Genomic DNA, 23,519 nt, shown 5'->3' on the forward strand with positions numbered 1-23,519 from the left:
TTCATCACCCACTTTGAACCCAGCTGCACTATCAGGCTAAACCGGGAGGTTTTTAGCAACCAGTCTTGCTGTCTTATCGTCCCATTTAAAGAAGTGGAGTTCCTGGACCATATACTAGTACAGGAGGATCAGGTGAATTAGTAGTGTACCAGAAGGGAAAGGTGGTAGTGTAAAATTTGCTTTCCACACTGACCTGTACTGGAGAAGGTCGTAAGAATGATGCAGTGGCTGTGAGGATGCTGTCAAAAAGAAGATGAACACTACTATTTTGTTCTAATTAGAAAGTGCAAACTGTAGGCCTTGTACTGTGAAAGAATTCTCAGAAAGAGATTTGGTACCATTTTAGAGCATTTTAGGGCTTTAATTAAACAGATCGTTTCATTTGTGTAAGGTATATTAAAGTAGCACCCGAAAAGAACAGCCAAAAGGATACATTCTTGTAGTAAAGGATGGGGATCTATGTACAACAGCTGCCTATATTATAATTTAAAGTTTCTTTTGCTGAATTAATATTCCAAATTGCCTTCTGTTAGTCCTTTTCTTCTTTTTTTCCCATTTGAACACTGAGGTTTTCCATGATGATAAATCTTTGAGAACTTGGCAGCTTGCCTAATCATAATAATTCCCACTGTATGCTTATTGGATTGCAACTCATTGGCAGAAATAATACAGCATTAAATACAAATATTACTGTTAATGTAACATTAAAATTGATAAATCAGTCACTTATGTCAAGAAATTCCAAACTACAACAGTGTGAATTTGTCAAAATGTATTTGCTAGGTGTTTTATGGTGTGGGTTGTAGAACAGAGACAATAAGGTTTATGGTTAATGTACCACTTTCAATAGTAACAAATTTTGTGGGACAGATCCTGTGCTCATTTATTTGTAGTAGTATGTTTTAGTAGTTTATGGGATATATTGAATCAAAAGTTTAAACAGGGAGTAAATCTGCACAGAATTTGGCCCTACTAAAACCTTTACTATGCTTTTCAATAAATGCAAGGTTTACATAATGCATGGACTATTTAATGTATAATGTGAAAACCTGTACTTTAGATGTATTTCAGAGTTCAGTTCTATAGTCCTGTTTACTTGGTGTTTCTTGGCACTTAGGTGTTTGATGTTTCGTACTTGATGTTGCATTAAAGTTGATAGCCAGGTGTAACTCCCTTGCCTGCTGCAGTTTACTGTTTTGTATTTGGGCTGATTTTGAAAATAAATCTCTAAGTATCTCTCACTGCTGTCTGCAGACTCTGGAAATGATTAGGAAAATGTTCATTTTGTTCCTCTGGTTTTGTGTTTCATAAAAAAATTCAGCTTTTTTTTCCCCACCCATTTTCTTCTTCCGCCTGGAATCTCAGCCCAAAAGAAAGGCTTCAGAGGAATATATCTAAAAAAAAATTGCAACTGAATACATTATCTCATGAATAATGGTCGTAAGTGAGATGTTCCAGGAGATTTGTAAAATGATTGCTTGGTATAATTCATAATTATCCTGATGATTTGGCATTGTGTCATACAGACATTAATCTTTTATCCTACAACTAAATGTGTGCATCATAGGGAAGGAATCACTTTTTTTGCCTGGGTTTTTTGGTTTTGTTTTTTTGGTTTTTGGGTTTTTTTTAATCAAGAAACTGCATTAATTGTGATGGTTGGTACTGTCCCTCTGTCTTGTCAAGGAACTGAAAGGGAGGTTGGTGGCTCTATTTATTATCATTCTAATTATTTAGCAGTTACTAATGAACGTTATTTAAAGGTCTCTATTTAAAAAGCTTTTGCTCTTCACTTGCTGGCTTTTCTATATTACCAAGGTTAAAAACCATCTCAAAGCTCAAGAAGAAAAAACCCCAACATTTTAAACTTTGCGTCTAGACCTCCCTAACTCTGTCTGATACTGCTGGCCCAAATATATGCAGGATTTGAGAGGTGAGCTGTGTTGTGGAGTCAACACTAATAGTGGAAGGAGACACCCCAACATTAAAAATAGATATATTTGAAATGTTGTCTGAAATACCAGTGAATCATTAACGTGTGCAGTCTTGTACCCACAGTTTCAGTGTTGAAAAGAAATGTCAATGAAGTAATAAAGATTGCCTATGTGAGAGAAGATGCTTCTGTTGAAAATGCGTTGCTATCCGTCCCCACGCGCATGCTTAGGACAGGAGAATTACTGCGTTCAAGTGCCCAGCCAACCTCAGCTGCCGTGCCGGTGCTGAGAGTAATTTGTCATGAAAACAGTCCTGTGATAATCTGCCATGGACTCCTGGTAACCTTTCCTTTTCTAATTTCTTTGCCGTGGCTCTGCCCCTCTTTCATAGCCAAAGGCAACCTTTTTGCTTTTATAATGAAGGCTCTGTCCCCGTTATGTTCCTCTCTTTGCCTCCTCCTTTATGACGAGGGTACGTGACTCAGCCCTGTGTTACCCCATGGTTTCTTCCATGGCATTTCTTTTGTATTTGGTGTCTTGTTTGGATGCTTCTGCAAAGGAACTAGATGGTATTCTTTGAACTTCTGCTTCAGATTTCATATACTTTAAAATCCACTGGAAATTGATGGGGAGCCCCTGGGGATTGCTGATACCTATTTTAGATTATAGTTATAATTCTGTTTTGTTTTTTTTTTTTCCTTACTGTTAGTGTCACCCAAAGAAAATACAGTTTAAATAAGTTACTACCTGTTTTGCTTGTCTGAATTTGGCAGTATCATATCTTGCAGAAGAGAAGTTTAATGTAAATTATGTTTTTTCTGTATGCTTATCTTTTATTACAAATAAATTAGCAATAAATAGGAGCCTGTGCCTTGCTGGTGGCTCATCCTATCTATTCTGCTTCTGCTTGACAGATTAGTACTTCTGTTATTGTAACTCCAGTCTATGCAATTATTGTCAAAATAATTAAATAAAGCTTGTACTTTGCTCGGCTTTAAATTTGCAATGAATATTTCTTTGCAAGATGACTCTTTTATTGCCAGATCTAGTTAAACCATTGCAACTCTAAAAGGCCAGTTTCAAAATGCACACGACGCTGACATTTATAAAGCACCAAATGCCTTTGTTGTACGTGATCTTCAGTAGGAAGGAAGGTTGCGGCATCGCTAACGACTGCAATCGCAATAGGAGCTGAAAGAGGCGCATTAGTTCACTGCAGCCGTTCCACCCTCGGCTGTTCCCTTGTCAGATCTCATAGACTCGACGGGGTCAAGCCTGGTCAGCATTCGGATGGGAAACCTCCCTGGAAAACCAGGAGTTGAAGGAAGCCGGGCTTGCGTCTCTCCGCACGGACTAGCACCCTGCCCCTAGGTCAGTTGTTAGCACCATGCTATGTTTAATCCGCGTTTAATGGATTTTAGTGGTGTGTTTTTCTGGTTCATTTGAAAAACAATGTGGCAGCTACAAGTGATGATACAGTGTGTGGAGGGGAAAGGTAGAGAAAAAATTTTGGTAGGTGATAAAGAAGGAGTGGTTCCAAGTCACGGTGGTTAGGGACGCCTTGCAAATTCAGATTCCAGGTCTCTGTCATCATTCTGTTTGCTTTTTCCCTGCATGAACAAAGTATTTGTTCACCTTCTGAATCTCACAGCAATAACATAGAGTGGGAGACTTGGTTTGAATTTCTCCGCTCCAAAATAGTCTGCAGAAGGCACAGAAGGACTCGCTGGCATGTATCTTGGCTGCTCTGATTGGACACAGTCACCAAAAATAAAACAAATGTTAAAAGTGTATTTTCAAAGCTTGACTTTTTCAGTGGGTCAAGTGGTGATTTTCTGGCTTTACAAATAGGGCAGATTATGAAATGAAAGGAAAAGCTGGGCTTCATTTTATTGCGCAGAACCGACCACTGCTAAATGAAATCACTGCAGAGTGAAAGTTTCCAAGAAAGGATGGAACATGAAGAAAACTTTCCCATTCATGAAAAAAAAAGGAGAGTAGAGGAACATTAGTAGCTTGGGAGCTGTCATACCTATTAAATTTTGTCCACATTCATTCCTTGTGTAGGAAAGTAATAATTTACTGAGGAAAAAGGAGAAGTTTGAAATCTTTTGTGTGTCAGTGTTGAAAATGCAAGACCTGTCAATGCACGCTGGCAGGTTGTGGGGCTGCTGTGTGTGATCAAGACAGGAAAGGACGATGTCAGGGTTTGATAGAGCTCTTGTCTTCCCAGTGGATCATGGGGATTAAGGTTCACTGAAGCATTAACTTAAGTTTCAGATGATGTTACTAAGACATTTTCCATTCTTTTTGAGTTTTGATTGTGTTCTTCATTAAAACTAGAAAATTATTTTCCTTCATTAAAACCGTAAAATTATTATTTACCACTGAAAATGTATCCTAATTCTGTATGGCTGAGATCTTGGCAAATGGATATAATTCAGCACATTTTAAGGGAATCTTTATTTCAGAACTTTGTCCAGAAGCTATTTTAAGTAATACCTTTCTGTGTTAGATGAAGAAGCAAAGCCCTGTATCTGAGACCTTCTGAATCTGAAGTTTCAAAATAAAAATGAAAATCTTACTCCAAATTTTGGGAAGCTGAAGTCTACTGCTAGAGTTTTTGGTTTTGTTGTATCGGTGTAAAATAGCAATATGAAGAAGGAGAACTAAGAAAAAAGGAGTCTTTCACACATCCAGTGTAGATTTTATTGTGGTGTTTGATCTGAGGGTGTCTGTTACCAGATCAGGAACAGTATCAGCATTTGTTCAAAATTATGCGATAGGTGGGGACTTGTGATTGCATTGACTTACCTACCTTTATCCCCATGGATTGGGAGAAGTTCAAGTACCAGAGTTTTGTAGTGAAGTCCTGAGCTGTGTATATTAGCTCTCACTGTCATATGATACAGGTTTTTTGTCTGGTAGTTGAATGAGTTGAACTGCTGGGAAGGGAGGTTGAAGGAGAAATTTGAGTTTAAGGAGAGTTCAGAATTTGCAGGATTATTTAGCACATTTATGTTTTTCTTGGACTAAATGGGCTTTCCTCAAACTGTTGTTTTTTAGAACAAGCTACTGCAATATCTCCTAGCGATATTGAGACTTGAAATGTATCTTTCTTCCATCCGCACAGTGACTACTTGTGTGCTTGGTTCCATCTGGAAAGGATATAATTGAATCCTTGTTTGGCTCCTTTAATTATCTCTTTGCAAAGTCCTTGGCTGGGAATTTTGCCACTTACAATGCAAATATTCAAACTTAAGAGCATAAACTGTGCTTTCAAAGAGCGTTTTTGTAAACCTTTTATCATTTGGTGGTGTTTCAAAAGCGAACATGAGAACTTCTCAATGAACATGTTTTAATTTTTTAAATCCTCAGAGAAGATTTTGTTTTCTTGCAGGTTGGCTGTAGTTGCTAATTAACTTTGTTAATTAATCATGCTATAGGGATGAAACATGGTTGATTAAAAATAAATAAAACCGTATAGCAACAAAGTAATGCTACTGATTTTTCCTATTTAAAAGCACAGATTAAAAAAACAAGATTAACTTTGAAGCTGCGTGTCAAATGTTCTTTGCATTTGAAACATCTGAAAGGCTAAAGCAGCTAAAAGCTTATTATTTTTTGCAGCTCAGTCATAGTAAAATGCTTATTCAATTGTAACACCATGTTAAAAAATGGGAGCTGAGAATAGTCACTGAAGGTGCTGTCTTAATCAAAACTGCATGAGATGTGGGTAGTAACCAACAGGTTTATTTGGTCAGGCTTAGACGTGAAGGTCCTTTTTCTCTCTTGTCATGTATCTTACATCAAAACTTCTAACACTGCAAATTGGTGTTAAATGCTGTCGGCTTATAACAGGATTCTGACCGCTTCTCTCACCCATTATACCGGCATGTGTTTGTATAGAGGTAGTGGGAAATGGCTCACTGCAGGCGATGGGCCAAGCACATCAGAAATGAAGCTCCCTGGAATGATCTCGGGGATGTCTGTGGTCCACAGGCACCTTCAGCCTCTGCCGTGCGTCCTGCCTAGATGAAGGTGACCGTCTGCGGAGGTCTGGCTGCGAGTGCACAGCTCCTTCACCTGGGGAGCGCAGGCGGGAGGGAGAAGACGCGCTGGGACCTGTTTGAAGTGGGAGCACAGAGTCTGCTTGCCTCAGAGTTGCCTTGTTTTTAGACACGGTTGGAACAGATGGCTCTTCTGTATCCACTATTGCAGATTTTTTCTCCTACATGGTAGTCGGGTTTCTTTATAATTTTCTGCTATTGAAAAGTGGTTCTGTTCCTAATAGCAGCAATGTTATAAACCCAGTATAAGAATGCCAGTCTTTGCTCTCCTTCACTGGGAAAATCGCTAAGGAAGCCCTTTCTGAACCTCAGCCAGGATCCTCACCCAGAGAGGGAAGACCTGGCATCGTTAGGAGGAGCCCTCTTTGCAGATGGAGCTCAAATGGAATTTACTCTGATAAAATTGCAGGAGTCGAGAAATGTGGAACTGATTCCATGTTGGAGGTAACACAAAGAGAGGAAAGTAGCAGTACTCCTCATGTAGGAGGAATAACTAAATAAATCTCTCCAGACCACTAGCAGGAAGTGTACAGAGGAGTGGTTTGTGGGGGTTTTGTTTATTTTTCCCCCCTGTATCTTTTCTCATAAAATATCTCTAGGCATTTGTTTTGCAATCAAAAAGTCAAAACCCCCTCAAAGGGTACACTCGCTTTTTCCACTAAAACATATTAGGGCACTGAAGTGGTGCAAAAATGCAACAGGCTATTTTTAATTTGCCTGTGATAGTATCCGAGTAAGGAAGAGGGAGGGCGGTATGTGTCTTTAGAAGCTGGTTTTAGGATACTTGCGTTAAGGCTATCAATGCTGTACTAATGCCACTTCTCAACTTTCAGTAATTTTTTCACATGCGCAAAAGAGAACCTTGATATCGTGCTGGAGTAACACAAATGCAACATCCACTGGGCTGTGGCTATATCATCTTTAGGTTTTGCCAATATTCAGTAGTTTCAACATTGTATATGTTTACAAATCACGATATTAGCAATGTGTGGTATTAATCTGATAACCGTGCTTGCAGGGTGCCACCAGCCGGCTGCACGGGGAGTGTTGTGGGGGAAGGTAACTGTTAGGGAGACTTAACTTATATACCACGTCTTCTACTGAAATGGAGAGGGAGGACTGGTTTAGGGACCCAAGGATACGTCCAGCTATGGCTGAGTGACACGAGCGCTGTCATTCCTGCAGTAATTAGGCAGGCACACACAGATCTTCCTTCCTCAGCAGAAATGGTTCCTGAGAAATGGTTTAAAGGCTACTTTTTTTGCAACATCAGGAATAAAATATCGTAGAGCATTTAGCTTTTCATGATGGATGAGAGTGACCCAGTCAATGACAGGAGCAGTTATGGAGCCCAGGGAGACCATGGGCCACCAGGTCCTGCCTCAGCCCCAGCTGGGCACCTTTGCAGGTTTTTGGGGGGACTGGAGTTTCCAGCCCCTGCTCTTCTCTGTGGCGAGAATGCTGGGAGATGCATCTCTGCATTTTCAAGACTTTGTATCTCGCTGCGGTACACAGCAGGAAGGTTTTCTTTCCTGAACTCAAAACGTCCCAGGAAAGCCGGGCAGCGTGGCTGGAGCCCTTCGCGAGTGGCGCGAGGCCGGTACTGCTGGCCCTCAAACCGCATAGCTGTGCTCTTACATTTACATCGTACTGAGTAGTCGCTGGGGCAGAGATTTTAAAAATCCTGGGTAGGTACCAGGATGCTGCACCAGGATGGTTCAGGTCTTTCTTTCTGATTAGACCAAATAGAATTTCTGGGCAAAACACGAGTAAATGGAAAATTTCAAACTTGATAACGGATATATTGTTGTTCAAAAATCCTTTTGCTGGAAGTTTTCAAAGCTGATCATCTTTTGTAAATAATTTATTCATCTGCAAATTTATGTTTTGTTGTGTACTGATAAATTCTTCATGTGCTTATAAATTCCTTTGAAGTTTCTGGAGGGTGCTTTTATTTCAAAAATAGATAGTCTTCCTTAAAAATAGCCTACTTGAAAAAATGTCTTTGTTTTTCTTAAATCCTTTTTAAATTACAGTAGGTTGCTTTAGTCCTCCTTGTTCCGTAAAGTATTTTCTGCTTTGCTGAGCTTCCAGAGCAAATTCCTCTCTTCCCGTATGCCTCCTGCAGTGGTTGGTTCCTGCACCACCTTCCACTGTCTAGGTTTTGCAGTTCATGTAGTTGGTATGTGCTATGTTCTCCCAGTTCATACACTGTGAAAATCTCTTTTTCTTTTCTACATATACTAAAACCCTACTTTCATTCCTTTCTTACAACTTTCCAGGTGAAAGTGTGTTGTGATCGCCAAATCCTTAATTAAGCAAACTAATTGTTGCTTGAGTTGAGCCAAACATTTGGGTAAGGATCTTATATTAAAAAAAGCTAATAAAAAAAAAATCCGATAATTCAGTAGTTGCAAAATGCAGCACAGTATGTTTAGGAATAGAACAGATTTTTAAAATTTCATTTTTATGCATATATTTATTGATGATCTAACAGCCTTCTGGCTTGTGTTAATGTAGTGCGGAATAAAGCTGATGTGCAAGACCATAGGAAAATAAATAACACAATCTGATTTGCACCGTCTGTTTCCATATCGCCAGCGTGATGAGCTACTTTGTTGTTTGAATGGAGCAAATGATATTGAATTCAGTTGATTTATTGACAGTTCTGTCAAACTGCCACAAGGTGAAACAATAATGCAGCCGCTAAATATTACAGAGAAACATGGCGAGGAGAGCAGGGTCTGCCAGGAGGGTTACCCGAGCGATGTGCAGGAATGCCACCCCGATGGGGAAGCGGTGCGTTCTTTCTGCCAGTGAAAAATGAACTGCTATTCACACGCTTTTCTTTCCGTAGGGAGAAGCTGTCTGTGGCTCGGCTGCAGCGAGAAGTTGCACAAAGTAAGAGTGAAGGAGCAATGGTAAGCTGCGGCAACTCGCTGCTTTGTGATTCTTGTCTTACTACTTCAGGCCTTAGGTGCGCTTTGTCGTGCTGAAGACGGTCACCAGAGCATTAAGGCCGTCTTGGGCATAATTATGGGGTGCCGACGATGTGTTCATAAATCTGAGGAAACTCAAGGCTCTATCTTGGCTTCCTTGGAAGAGCTGCAGTAGAGAAAAGCTGTTTCCTTTTCCCTGCTGATGGTGCTTACTGGAATTAGAAGCAAGGCAAGCATGGAAAGGCAATTTCAGATCAAAATGGAGTAGATTTTCTTGCCTGTTAAATCTTACGCAACTGCAGAAAAATGGAAGAATACAAGCATGGAAGCTTAAAAAAAATCAATCTGATAATTTTGTAAATCTTGTAATGCTCCTTATATCTTCATTTTTCATGTAGCAATTTATGAGATTAGGCTTGTGAGCAAAAGTTGAAATGGCAGATTTTTGGTTAACTGCAAATCGCAATTTTTTAGAGTGCCTTATCTCTTCAAAACAATTTTCTTTAGGAGCCAACATATGCTGAGTGTGCTTAATTACTTAATATCTAAGGAACTCTTCCCATCTGTTAAGGAGTTTGTTTGTCCCTGTCTTCAGATAAAATGTCTTAGGCTTCTATGGGATAAAGCAGACCCATTCAAAAACCTTAAAACCCAAATCATTCCCCTTGAACATACTCATGAAACTGCTGCTGATTGAGTGAATTGCACAGTTGGCTGTGAAAGAATTTGGTCCAAAGTTTGTTCAACTTAGTGGGGAGAAGCTGTAGAGGGTCTCTGGGGAGCAGACGCTCCATTAGCCGTGTGACTCAGGGTCCTTAAAATCCCACCTGCCTCCACTGAGTGCATTTTATAAATCATTATTAGTGATGAATACAATGAAGTGAGATTTGGAGGAACCTAAGTGACAGGTAGGAGAAACCAGCTCTGAATCTGTTGCTCTCTACCATGGCTACACGTGGCTCCAGCAGAGCTGGGGATGCCCCATGGGGGGCTGTGCTGGGGCAGGGGCATCTGGCCTCTGAATGCCTTGTAGAGAAGGAGACAAGTAGGGTTTGCTCAGACAAATATTGCTGATTTGCCCCGAGTCTCTGCTGCACGCCCAGCTCGGCCGTGAGAGCTGCTGCCCTCTCCCATCCCAACACCGCTCCCGATGCGCCTGCCCTTGGGTCTGGAGCGTGGCTGGGTTGGCCACAAGCAGACTTTGAGATGGGGTTTAAGCAGTTGGAAAGACTGACCACTGTGTGCATTGGGGCAGAAGTCCTGGAGGAACTGAGAAACAAACTTTGTTAAGCCATAATCCAAGAGCCAGTGAGTGAGATAAAACTCCTGCTGCCTCCAGGAGGAATTTTGCCTGAGGAAGAATGGCAAAGATCAGGCATTGGATTTGCAATTGCGTTTTAGTTTTCAGTGTAAACAGTTTTCAAAATCTGGGAAGAGCCGTTTGCTCTATTTGAAATGTTTCCTTTAATTTTTTTTAAACTAGCTTTGCCTTGGAGGCAGAGAAATAATATAATATATGGAGTGTTAAATATACTTAGTGGAATAATTCAAGACTTTATGAAATGAGCAATGTTGATTAACCTTCTAGAGCTGGTAAGGCTTTTGTATATGCACCCACCTTGCAGCTTCATCTCGTGAGAGTCAACACTTCTTGTGCCTTCTGCTAAGGGTTTGTGGAATTAATCATGTAGTCCTGCTAACCAGAGGGTAATTTTGTATGATTTGTTGAGAGGCCGAGTGTTGTAACCCATTAGGAGCTGATAGGTAGCTCTCCGGGGGCACAATCTTCCCCCAAGGTAAATGCTAGGTAGTTTTTCCCTTCTTCCCTGAGGGGTAATTTCCACAATTATCCTGCAACTACGGCCGAGGAAGAGTGCGCCTGTAGAGACAATTGCTTTGAAGCTGTTGACGTATGGAAACCTCTTTGTGTCTCAGAGCTTAGAACTGGTGATTTCAATATGAAACACAGCAGTCATTAATTAACATTAATGAACTTGCTTGGCCGTGAGGGGTATGGGAGCAGTAAGGGCCCAGGAGATGGAGTATTTGAACACGGGGGAGGCCAGGGATGGAGTAACTTCTGTAGGCTGCGTTCTCAGGGCACGTGGCAAGGAGCCTGCAGCACGCACCGGTTTTGCGGCAAATACTTTACAAAGATTCACAGTGAAATTTCGGCGAGGGATTCTGAGCAAGCGAGCCTTTGGCAAACGACGAGGCTTCCTCTGGAGAAGCGCTGGCAGCCAGCAGTGTGCCCGCAGGGTTCTGAATCCCATGTGCTGCCCTTTCTGGTGTGATGGACGTCCCCCCGCAGACAGCCCGGAGTCCTCGGGGGCTGGCGAGGATGCCGGGCAGCAGTACCAGCCAGCCACAGGGCGCCCGAGGGGTTTTGCTGTGCTGTCACCGGCTGCCACTCAGGATAAAAGGGATGGCACCCCCCGCCCATGGCAGGCCACAGCTTTATTTAATCACTAATTAGCTAATCGCCTTTACTTACTCCCATTTTCTTTTTTTGTTTGTTGTGCTAGCTAGATTGGCACAAAGGTTTTCAGTGAACCAGCTCCTCCATTTGGGAAGAGCGCAGGTGACAGCAGATGCCACCTCTAATGCCACCTTCAGTGCCTCGCTCAGTCTCGTGGAGAGCGTTTCTCATACCAGGCGTGAAGCGGAGAGAGCACGAGGAGCCGTGCTGCCGCACCGCTCCCCCGCGTCCCGGGGACTGTGCAAAGCATCACGCAAGCCTTTTGCAGGATGGCACCTCGTTTAATACCCGCTAGCGTTTCTTGCTTCTTTTAAAAAAATAAATTCTATTTGGGTTTTGCAGTCACAGGTAGGGTAAGAGGTGACCACGTTACGTCAACCCACGCTCGTTTTTAGGGTGAGCAGGGAGCGTGTGCCCTGTCCCTGTGTGTGCTGCCCTGTCACCGGTGTGCTGGAGGGACGCGTGGTGCGGTGGGTCTGCCCTGTCCTCCCCGCTTCCCATTTGGCACCTATTTGAACACAATGCGGGAAAGCTGTTGATGCTCTTCCCTATTGCCTTCCCAGCACAAATCAAGGGGAGAATATGCTATGTAGGATTTGCTTCCCTGCATGGTGGGTCGTCAGTTAGCATTTGCTGTAACCTGCAACCAGCTGTTGCCTTTTTGCATGTGGTCCCTGGAAGCGATGGGAGGGAAAGGCTCCTGGTGCTCAGGTTCGCCCAGCATCACAGGAACCGCTGCAGCGAGGTGGACACATACATAAAAGCAGTAACGGCAAATAAATGCCAAGCGTGTGCTGCAGAAACTACTTACATTGTGGTATCTCTGCTCAAAAAATGGGTTTGTACCTCTGTATAAATAACACATGGTGAGTGCTGGTGAAATGCGTGGTTATGAGGAGACGTTTTTCTGAGGAGACTTCAGTTGAGGTTGAAGATCAGGCAGGATGTACTGTATGTGATACCACTGTGTCTGCCTCGCAGCACTCCCTGTAAGAAATGTGGTTTTTAGTATCTCCCAGAGTTACATTTTTCATGACCGATTTATTATTGGAAGTAGCTAATTATTGGAAAGTACTATAGAAGATTAAATGAAGATACTTCATTTCAAGATAAATGCTTATCACCAGAAATATACAGATAACCTGTGATATGTTTTTTCCATACAGTTGTATGGAAAATCTGGTACCTAATACAGGATCGAATGAGTATGTATTTATAAATTACTTGAATTGGGAGAACTGAATAAATTCAGACTGCGAATCCCTGACCATTGTTCAGGTTTCTTTATTTTATGAAACACCATCAGTAAATATTGATTATTCATTATCAAAATGCACAATTACTTACTGCCAGTCCATCTACTGAAAGTTTCAGCAGCACTGAGCCTAGATTGGCAGGTGGCTCTTCCTGTCACTTATGGCCTTTAATTTCTTAATGTTCATGTTCGCAGTTTTCTTAGTCATGTTTCTTCTGACTCATCGAGGACATTTTACTTTTTTATAAAGGAAAAGATTATCACTTCATATGTGTACAGTTCTTACAGCATTTGATGGAGACTGTGCAGGTGTCTGTGGTGACAGATTCCATTATTAAAATGAGCAGCTTTCAAAATAGATCACAAGTTTATTTCAAAACATAGTAAAGACTGAAAACTGCTTTAGTCACCAGTCTTTTTTTTTTTTTTTTTTTTTTAAACTTTCATTCAATGACTTTGGACCTTTAGGACACAGAACAAGACCAGTTGAAGTGTTCATTTTTGTGAAATTTTCTTAACAGTAAACAGTGCCAGGTTAGGAATAATAGGAGAAAAATGCTGCCACAGTTACATAGCGGAGTTCTCGTGGCAGCTTAAGTACTGTGTTAGCAGAAACTAGGTTCAGAACCTAAAATGAACCAAAAGTATACACAATTGCGTCATGTTTTAATGACTTCGATTCGTTTAATCATTACCCAGAAAAATGTTAATGGTTTTTATTTACTCGATACCTTTATTTACATATATGTTACCCAGTTTTGTTAGTTTGTACTTCTGCATCCGAGTCCTTTAATTCTACTCTATTTTCCATTAGTTCAGTGGCCTGTAACCTATACAAAAGAAATTGTACCACTCTGGCAATTTAGCTGTGAAGGTTAAAGTGGGATGATGCTGCCTTTTATATCTACATGGGTTTCACTTAGGGTGGGCCCTAGGCTCTGATTTACCATGTGTCCTGCTGCGTCTTTAAGTGATGCAAAGTGATTATCATGGGCTCTTCCCGGTACCCGTCTATTCCACACCTGCACCCTTTTGTTAAAAACCCACCATGTTAAGTGAATGTGAGGTCCCCACTGAATAGGTTTCCACCCTCTGGTAATCCTTCTGCATTAGATTGATTTATGAATGTATCAGATTCTTTGTTAGCATGTAAACCACTAATTAATTTAAAGCTCTCTGTGGAAAAATTAAAGCCCTGGTTAAGGCTTTCAACAGGCTCAGATGGTGCTAATAATGGAAAAACAAGTTATATTAATGAGTTTTGATGCGATCAGCACAATTCTTGCTTTACAAACAGTTTTTGCTGTAAAACAGTAGAGACTGCAAGTTTTTAAATAAAGAGTGGAAGAAGTAAAAAGGAAAGGCAGAAAAAAATCGCAGTGTCAGTAAGATATCCCATTATTACAAGGAACTGAGTCACTTCTGCCTGTTACAACTTTCTTAAATGTAATGTGTTTAGATGCATGTAACAGCCTCTTAGAAAACCATGGGAAGTGCAAACCGGTCTTTTTCCCAGATTGAAACCGAACTTCTAAAGTAATCACCTTTGAAAAGATCTCTGCCTTTTCTCCTCATCACGCACTGCCAAACTGGAGCATTCACATGGAGACAGATGTGTTGAAGTGCAGAAAAGGTCTTGATTGAAATCGCATCAAAATCAGTAGAAAGTCTGACCATATTCTCTGCTTTTCCAAACTCCAGGGTGTTTTGTATGTAATTTCAGTTGTTGGCTCTTTTGCTCAAATTTAGACTTTTAACGTGGGTGCTGGTTTTTGGTTGAAAAGAGGGAGGAGATCAGACCCTGGCTTGATGATGCTTTCTTGAGCTGAGTGAAATGAAGTTGAAAATAGAAAGCCAAATCTCCATCTTTTTTTGTAGGAAGCTGAAAATGCACAGTTACAGGAGCAGCCCATGATTGTAAGAAATTGTGCTTTTTCCGCACATCTCCCCAGGAGCTGCGTTTACCTCTCCTGGCTCTCAGCACTGCCAGGGCACTCAGTCTCGGGCCACCATCCTGGCTCCTGTGGTCAGCACCACAGCTGATATTAATGCTGCCCCATCAATCAGCTAGCAGGGAGCTTTCTGAAAAGGAGCACGGTCAGTATGTTGAGAAGCCCAGCTCCTAACATCTGCACTACGTACCTTGTTTTTACGGAGGAGGGGGAATCCTGAGGTTGCTTTTGAGCTGGGATCTTACAGGTGGCAGCACAATGTATTGCCAGTAGCGCAGAGGTGCTTTCTGTCACCCGTGTGATGAATCTTTGCAATCGCCTCCAGCAGCTGGGAAGGCTGTTGCTGCAGAAGCAGCCGGGTCATTCAAAAATAGATGATATTTAGTAATAAATGAAGTGTTAAAGATGAGATACAAAAGGCTAAATTGTCTTTTCCAACTTCTGGGTCCTTAAGTCTATGCAAACATCTATCTGTGCTTTAATTAGAAAGTAGCAGAGAGAGACAGGCAAAGTCACCGTTTTAAAATGTCTCTCTGACTGTTAAATATCGTAAACCGGAAAGAAGCAATCTGACCCTTGCGCTGTCTTTTCTGAGAAGCTCTGTATTTATACGCAGCTAGCCATGCTCTCTAGCTCCTTTTTCTTAGCAACTTCATCATACAGCCCTCACGGAAACTCATTGACATTAGTAGTGGTTAGCATCAATAACGATTATTGAAATTCTTTACAAGCCTAGTTTAATGCTCCTGGACCTCACTAATTGTTCATACTTCATTAGGCCAAATGTCCTCATTCACAACTTTGCAGTTTCGTCTTCAGTCGTTTTAAAATCAAACCTTGTGTCCTGAGTATTTTTTTGTTGCTTCAAATTTGCAAATATGTAGGTATTTTCAAGTTTTGCAGTTTAAGGGTTTTATGAATCTAGGGATTCTTCTTTATGACTTAAAATGATGACCTTTCAACAGTCATTTTCCAATGAAAAAAATAAACCCGATTGCTCACTCTTCCTGAAACAGAAGTACCGCGAGCCCGATCGCTTCTGCTCAGCATCGTCTGCCTCTCAAAGCCTGTGTTACTCTTTCCTAGTTACTTAATTTCAGAGTCCGGTTTATTCACCAAATTCCACAATAAACTGCTAAAATCAATTTACTTTCATTCCGTTGTTGTTGAAAGCGTAACAGAAATTGGGTGAGGGCGTCTGGGAAGGTGCTGGACGCTGCCCCGGCTGGTGGCTTCCCTGGCTCTGGCTTTCCACCAGGAGAGGGAGCTGCAGCCATTGGAAAGAACACCCACCTCCACAGCCCGGGTGGAAAACGAATGTGCGGCAACGCTGGAAGTGCAGACCTTCCTGGCTTCACTGGGATTTAGGTTTTGTGGGGCTGGAAGGTGTTAGGCGCAGTGTTTGAAAACACACAGGACTTTGAAGGGGCTCTTGGTACTTGCCATTGCAAAGGCAGCGATACTCCGTCCTTGGGTTTGGTGTTTTCTCGCTCTGCTGGCCGAGGATGTTGTCGTAGGCACCGGCGCTGTAAAGACCGTTGCGGTATCCGAAGGAGCAGAAATAAGTTTTGCCCCTCAGCTGAAACTCACCGAAGTGGTCTGTCTCTTCAACAAGCTTCTGCAAGTATTTAGTCAACATAAAAAGGAGTCAAATAGAATTACGTAAGAATCGCTGAATGCAGAAAAAAAATGCAGAAAAATGCATTTATATAAGGTCTGAAAGTAAAACAGAGGCAATCTGTAGAAAGTATGTCATATCAACTAAATTGCCCTCAAGTAGAAATTGCCATTTATACATTAGATAACAAAAGCAGGGGATGTTGAAGTACAGAAAGGGCACATGCAGTCTCATAACATCTATGGGTGTATGTAATATCAGAGTGGCAGTTGGCTTCAGCATGAAGCAAATCCCGCTTTATGACTAGAAACAGATGTATCCCGCTCTAGGCAATACCTCACCGCCTAATAGGAGTGATGCTCCCATGCACTAATAATAGTGAATTGCAGCCATTTTCATATCAAAGGTTAAGCTCTGCAATCCTGAGCTCCTCCAGGCAATGGCAAGAGTAGACTTGAGGAAGCCACACGCTCGCTGGATTAATATTTTTGCAAGGATGACCTGAATAGAGCCACCAGTCTGCAGGCTGAAGAGGTAGAACATTTATGGTCTTTTTTTATCTAATGCAAGAAAGGGATCTTGGCTAGGACAGAATTAGTCACAACATCTGAGGCTCTGAAGAGGAAAGGTGAATGTATGCACTGGGCCACCAATTTGAATATTTGCAAACTAGGAAGGTAAATTTATACAGATTAATAGTAGTGAAGCTGCTGTGATATACTTGGTGTTGCAACCTTTTTCTTGAAGTAGCTGGGGAAATTAGCATATTACAAGTAAAATAAATCACTGGATTTCTGGGAGGTTTTTTTGTGGCCACTAGTTAAACTGTTAGTGTAGAATTTGTAATATCAGCAACTGTAACTTCCATGTAAAAGGTCTGTTTGCAGTGTTAGTTCTGGAAACAGAAAAATCCATTAATTTATCTTAAGGCTATGTTCATACTTATTTTTTAAAAATAAACCTCTTTTCTAGTATTTTCAGGTTTTGTTCTAAAATCTTGTAGGCCCACTTGTAAGACTAAATAAAACCTCTTGTCTTACTGGTTTGAATCAGTTGATTCAAATCTGGTCACAATATCCATTGCAACAATTCCAGCCTTTTCCTGTTGTTTCCATATTTGTATCGGCTCTTCCAGGGGTTCTGTGGGGTGCATTAGTCACCCTTGTGGTGATTTGGGCTCATTACTGATTTCTCTTGTAAAGTGTAGCTAAAGCAGGGCAAAGAGGACGAGATGGTGCAGAAATACTGATTCCCCAAATTCGCCTCAGTCTAATCAAGCCAATCAGGGTAGGTGAGCATTTTCACTGCTGGACAGGGAGTACGGTCTTTAATTTCTTCATTGCTGTTGTCATCCAAAGGTGAACTTAAATACCGCTCTAGTGATTTTTATTTTTTTGTGATATGTGGCTCTAGTCCCTGCACAAACCAAGTTTTTTTTTGTCTGGGTCCAGAAGAATGACCTTTTTTCTCCGAATGGGACAGATAAAGGTTGTCGGGAGGGAGAGAAAGTTTCTGTATAAGGAAGGACAAAATTTATGTACCAAGAGTATTGCTCAGTTATGCTGCTTCCATTAAATGCCCATTTATTGAAATGAATGCAGTGCTCTTGGAGCTTGTACCGTGAAGTCAGTGCTGACCCTTGGAACGAGTCAGCTCAAGCAGTGCTTTAGATTGCCTTGTGTTACAGTAAAAACTCTCTACTGCAACAAGTATTGTTCAACTTCTAGCACAATGGAGCCCAGATCCATAACAGAAGCTCTGCGGCACTGAGATAGCATGATGAGGTACTGTTGTCTTGTCCAGTTCCCTTTGGGCAAAGAGCAAACATATGTATACAGAAAATAGTCTGTTGGAGGTCAATCAAAGAGAGATGGCAGAAACTGGGAAAAACTGTTGGGCCATTTCCAACCACAGAGCACTTTGCAGGTAGATAAGAAAACTAGTCGCAGCTCATCTGTGCAAGATTTGAACTTGTGAATACTCTTTGTGCCATTAAGCCCCATTTGCTTTGTTGTTTTTTTTTCTTTTGGCAGAGCATAATCACCCCTCTCTGCAGCTTCTGTTCAGGATTTAAAAGAAATGCTAAAGCGTAGTAAGAATATAATGTCTTCCTATACTAAACTTACGCAGCTTGGTATAGATTCACATAGCTTGAGCTAGCAACTGTGATTCTTCCTTTCTTTCCCTCCCTACTCCAATCTCATCAGCTTTAATTCAGTTTTTGCTTTGTCAGGAAAAGATTTGCTTTTACATGCTTTCTGTTTGTTTTGGCTCTGTGTCCGTTGCATTGTGATAAGGCATCTTTTGATATTCTACTGGATCTTTCATAATGAAGATCTCATGACATAGTTTTCCAAGTCTGGAACTGGTGATCAGACTTGCTTGCATGTCCTGCGAGAGGAGACTGTCTAGACTGTGGGAATGACTGTGATGTTTGGACTGTGTTATTTCCATACCGCTTGGCATGATGCACTCTGTAGTTATTCTGGTTACCGGTGAAAGTACCAGGCCTGATATAGGACCTTACCTGGCTGTGAAGTGGCTTTCCTTCATTCTCCAAACTGTAGTGATGAGTTGTGCTTTCTGTGCAGTACCCTGTTGTGTGACTTTAAATAGCCAGGTGCTTAAAACCACTCTCCAGTAAATTCATTAAGGGTCGTATTCTTTAACTTTAGTGTCCTACAAGGCCTGTTACTACCTTTGCTACCTAAATCCTTTATCATCTTGGAAAATATTTAATTTCTGATCTAAATTGCTCATTTGTAAAACAGGCTTCATTCTGACTCTTCTGCTGTTCATCTGCTTGCTTGTGTAGGTAGTGAACTCTTTGGGGAAAAGGCAGGGTCTTACTGGGCGTCTAAATAGTGCTGATTGCTGCCTGGAGCCTGGGGTGCTGATGTGCCATGAATAATCACAGCCCAGCGACTTGGGATGAATACCGAGAGCGGATTTGGCTCAGTATGTGCAGTCCACACGACTGTCATTTTGTAATTACATCTTTACGCTGCACATTTGTGATCGGCATCCATGGTGACACTGCTTATTTAGAAATGATTTTTGAGTGTCGGAGAAAAATTATCTCTTGGGAACATCCTGTTCCTGGTAGTATCTATTAAAAAGTGCCCTGTGGCAGTGACTGGCAGAGTTTTCCATTTAAGAAACTTTTTTCATGGCCGTCACTAGAGGAGCAGGTCAGAATTCCCAGGTGGTTGTTGGAAATCTTGTGTTACGTATGATTTTCCTGTGTCATTGATAATAAACCACCTCAGAAGGGAAATCTTCTGATGTAGGAGATACCATAGGAAAATAAATGCCTTAAATGAGAAGCTGAAAAATAATCTCATACGAAAATTAGACTTTGAGAGTTGTCAGCTGTGATAGCCTGAAGGCAGGTTTCCAGCAGTTGTATCTTCCATCAGTTGATAAGGGAAACCTGTTCACAAACTCAAAAGTGTAAGAGGCGGCGAGTGGAAGTCGAGGTGTGAAGAATGAGTGCAATCTAACGCATTTCAGAAGGAAGAGCTTTGGAAGGAACATAAACAGGTTGGCAGAAATATCCTTGTGAACCCCCAGGAAACAAGAATATCAGCTTCTGGAAATGTGTTTAATCTAACAGAGATGGGAAGGAGAAACTTTTCTTAGCTTTGTTCTTTTCATATAGCTACTGATTTACATCTGGATGCCAGGGCAGGAGCAGGACCAGCGATACTCGATGGGGTTCATCCCCCTAATTGCACAACAGCTGAAGAGTTGACCTGAACACTCGTGCACCCTGATTCCCACGAACCCAGCTCTGCTTGGCTTTGCTTGCACGGTCAGTGCATCTAGGGTGTTTCTTTTCAGCCCCGTTTAGACAAAGATTGTTCATATTTCTCCTGTGTTGAATTTGATATCAAACTTGATGTCTGGAGTGAGTGAGGGGAAGTTGTTTGTTTTAGTAAGATATTACAGTAGTCCACAGGAGCACTGGTGAAGAGCAAATTTCCTGTTCTGCAGATGCACAGCAGAATTTCTTCTTGCCAAAGCTTAAAGGCTATATAATTACAAAGAGTTTGCTAACCCATTCTTCATACTCCTTATACCTGGTGGACAGACAAATAGGTATGGCTGTGATCCAGAAAGTCTCTAAAGCATTGCCGAGCTGTCCTGGTCCGGGGCTAGGGGGGATTCACTCTCTTGCTTTTACAGAGCATCTGTCACTCTGAAAGATGAGGGAACTGTGTGCGGAAGTGATGTGAAACCTTGGTGTGCTGGCCAAAACATACCAAAAATTTAGAATGACTCTCCTGACTCCTGTTCTAGTGCTCTACGCGGTAGAGGATGCACATGGAAAGTCCTGAGTGTTAATTATGTGATTATGTGTTTTATTGTCCAGGAACAGAACTTCTGCTCAGCTTAATAGCTGCCACTACTTCTGCTGGATTTTTTTCAACTAGTGCTAAAGGTGGAAGGGGCAGAAGAGAGGAGAGCTGCACTCCTTGGTTTTAGTAGTTAGTATTTTCTGTAGAAAAAGAAACATCTTTTCTTTTTTCTCTTCAAGAAAATCAAACTGACACTTGTAATTGTCAACACTTGCTGTTAAGTTGAAAAAAACCCTGATTTTTTTTTAGTCATGTCTTAAATGAGAAACGTGTACGTGAATATATGCAATTAATAGATTAGAATAAACTATGGTTAGATACAATGAAACAGTTACATCCTATGTAAAAAGATAAACATGGAAATGAAGACCAGAGAACTAAGTGTCAGAGAGTTTTTGATCTGCTGCAGAAGTGTATCTATCCTACCTGTTCTAGTAAGGAAAGGGGACTAAATGAGTAGAGTCTGGCTGGCACTTAGAGTTGAGCTGAATTTGGTCTCTGGAAACATGAACAGACATTCAAGTGAACCTATTACTGAAAAGGGATACTGCAAAATGGTATCAGGTGGAGACACAGTCTTTTAACTACTCCAGTTTTTAATTAAAAACAGCATGCAAACTTTTTATTTTTTCAAGTTTTCCCAGGTACCAGACTTGCAAACGCAGTCTGGCCCCTGAAAGTCAAGTCAGTTCTGCATGTGTGCGTCGTCAGCACTAACGAAGATTTTGCAGTGGCAGCTCTGTTAAAAATACCATTGAACATGCGCCAGCCAACAAAAAAACCCACTGCATTTCCCTATTGCCTATAGCAGTGCCTGCAGTGTTAAAGGAGTGAATATGAAAAGAGGTACATTTGTCAGAAAACTAAAGCGATAGGACTCTGGAATACATGTAAGGAACAGCTGAGTAAATAAGGTATCTTTTTTTGCAGTTACTTACCGACCATAAATGGACTCTGCAAGTGAACGCAGAAAAACTGTAATAAGATCTGACATGTTCATGAGCAATGCTCTAAAGAGCCCGGGAAGAAGAAATGCTGTATGGAAAGGTAGCTAGCAGCAAAGTAGTGATGCCGGAGGTGTTGGAGTGTGTCAGCTGAGAAAGGCAAATAGAAGTGTGTGCGTGAAAACTAAAATACTGGCATATGCCAGATCCGTGGGGGTCTGGTAGCACTGCAAACCATTCTGAGTCACTTCTCGCAACAGGCATGGTTAAGTTCTACTTCTCCCATCCTCCCCATTTTTCTTTAGCCTCGCATCTATTTCAGTTAACTTCTTGATATCCTATTTATTAGCATGAAATACAAATACATTCATGAGAAGTCCAGGAAATGAAGAAACCCTAACTCTCCCCAGCATCAGGGCAAGAAACACATGCTACTCCTAGTTTGTGAGTAAATCACAGAGCTCCCTGGAGCAACGAAGTGCAGTTCCACTGGCCGATCCGTTAAAGCCAAATAAAACTCTCAGAAGTGTGGGGTTTTTTCTAATGCTTATCCTATGTGTGTCCTGCTGCCTAACTCCTATCTCACTAATACAGATCCAAGCGGGAAATGCTTGATTCAGCCACATGCCCATTTGTTCCGTGAGCATTCAGTCCTTTAGAAAAGAAACCATTTATATCATCTAAAGAACATGTTGGTCAGTTACAGAGGAGAAAACCCATTCGCTTTGCGTGCAGGCACACAGGCATTGCAGATAAGCAAGAGTCATTTAGGATGTCACCGACTCCCTGCTGGGGGCCACTGTCACGGCAGCGGAGCGGGTGGGGGTTATGCGAGTGCTCCATCTTCTGCTTCGTTGCACAGCCCGCCGGGTTACTTCAAAGCACGTCTGGTGGTGGTGGGTTCCGTTAAACCGGCTGCCTTGTACCCCATCCTGAGCCTCAAGCAATTCTCTGCTGACTTGAAAGGCTGGTGACCTCCAGCTAGTGATCGGGAGTGATCAGAGCGGGATCTTCTACCATTATGGCTGGATCTAGAAGAAACCTGGTGGCTAGGCACTCCTTGTTACTTCTGCTCTGAGACTGTGTCCCTTCATCGCTCATTTTAGAAAGCGTAGGAATAAATACTGCAGATACTCTATTGCTTCATATGAATTCCATAGGTTAAAATCAATACCAGGTATAAACAGTGCAGCTTGAGTGCTGTGTCACCTTTCATTGTCTTTTTACCTGTTACTTGTCTTCTACCCTTTCTACAGACTATGCTTTATTTCTGTTGGGGCAGTATTCCACTGTAGCGAGTCCCCTTAAATGGATAGGCATCAATGTTTCAGAAATCAAAGTCCAGCATGACTATAAATTCATGGCTTCTTTCTCCCCACTCTTTCTAGACTTTATAGCCATTTGCAAGTATGCCAAAAATACTGTTTTGCAGTAATGTTTACATAGTGGCTTATCAAAATACCGTTACCTGGTGAAAAGGCACTTGAATAAATCTTCTGAGTCTGAACTGACCACTGGCTGCCATAGTTCATGGGATTATCTTTTATAGATGCTCCAAACAATGCAGACAACATCTGAAAACTGCCTGCCTTTTAAAACCCCCTTTGAAAAACTTTCTCAAATATTGAAAGAGTATGAGCTGTGGGACTACACTGGTTTACAGAGCTCAAGGAATCTCTTTCTTCTTCAAGACTATACCTAGGCTGGAATTTCATCCAAACTGACAGCAAATATCTATTACTTAACTATAAAACAATACAATGCCCTATCAAAAATTAATCTCAGCAAGCGGAAATGTGGAAACCACCCTAAATCATATGGCCTAGAGCTCATCTCATGCACCTAAACAGTATACAGTTGTTTTGAAAGCGTTGCTGTAGGTCACAAGAAGTCCAAAGAACATGTCATGCACCTGAGACAACTTCAGACAAATCTTCTGGCCCGCACTGCAAAACTTCTCTTCCGAT

At 41.6% G+C, this 23,519-nt stretch overlaps 1 protein-coding gene across 13 annotated transcripts in view; it reads left to right on the forward strand.

Moving 5' to 3' along the window:
* Nucleotides 1-23,519, forward strand: part of NCKAP5 (NCK associated protein 5) — a 392,323-nt gene that overhangs the window by 160,665 nt on the left and 208,139 nt on the right. For 9 of the 13 annotated variants that reach the window (XM_069780841.1, XM_069780843.1, XM_069780844.1 and 6 more), the window contains exon 2: nucleotides 8,862-8,925. In XM_069780841.1, the coding sequence (XP_069636942.1) occupies nucleotides 8,862-8,925 (64 nt within the window). The remainder of the gene's footprint in view (nucleotides 1-8,861; nucleotides 8,926-23,519) is intronic. The other 4 variants (XM_069780847.1, XM_069780846.1, XM_069780848.1 and 1 more) reach the window with 1 other exon arrangement.

Source organism: Haliaeetus albicilla, chromosome 4 (assembly GCF_947461875.1).
Source record: "Haliaeetus albicilla chromosome 4, bHalAlb1.1, whole genome shotgun sequence".
Lineage (NCBI taxonomy): Eukaryota > Metazoa > Chordata > Aves > Accipitriformes > Accipitridae > Haliaeetus > Haliaeetus albicilla.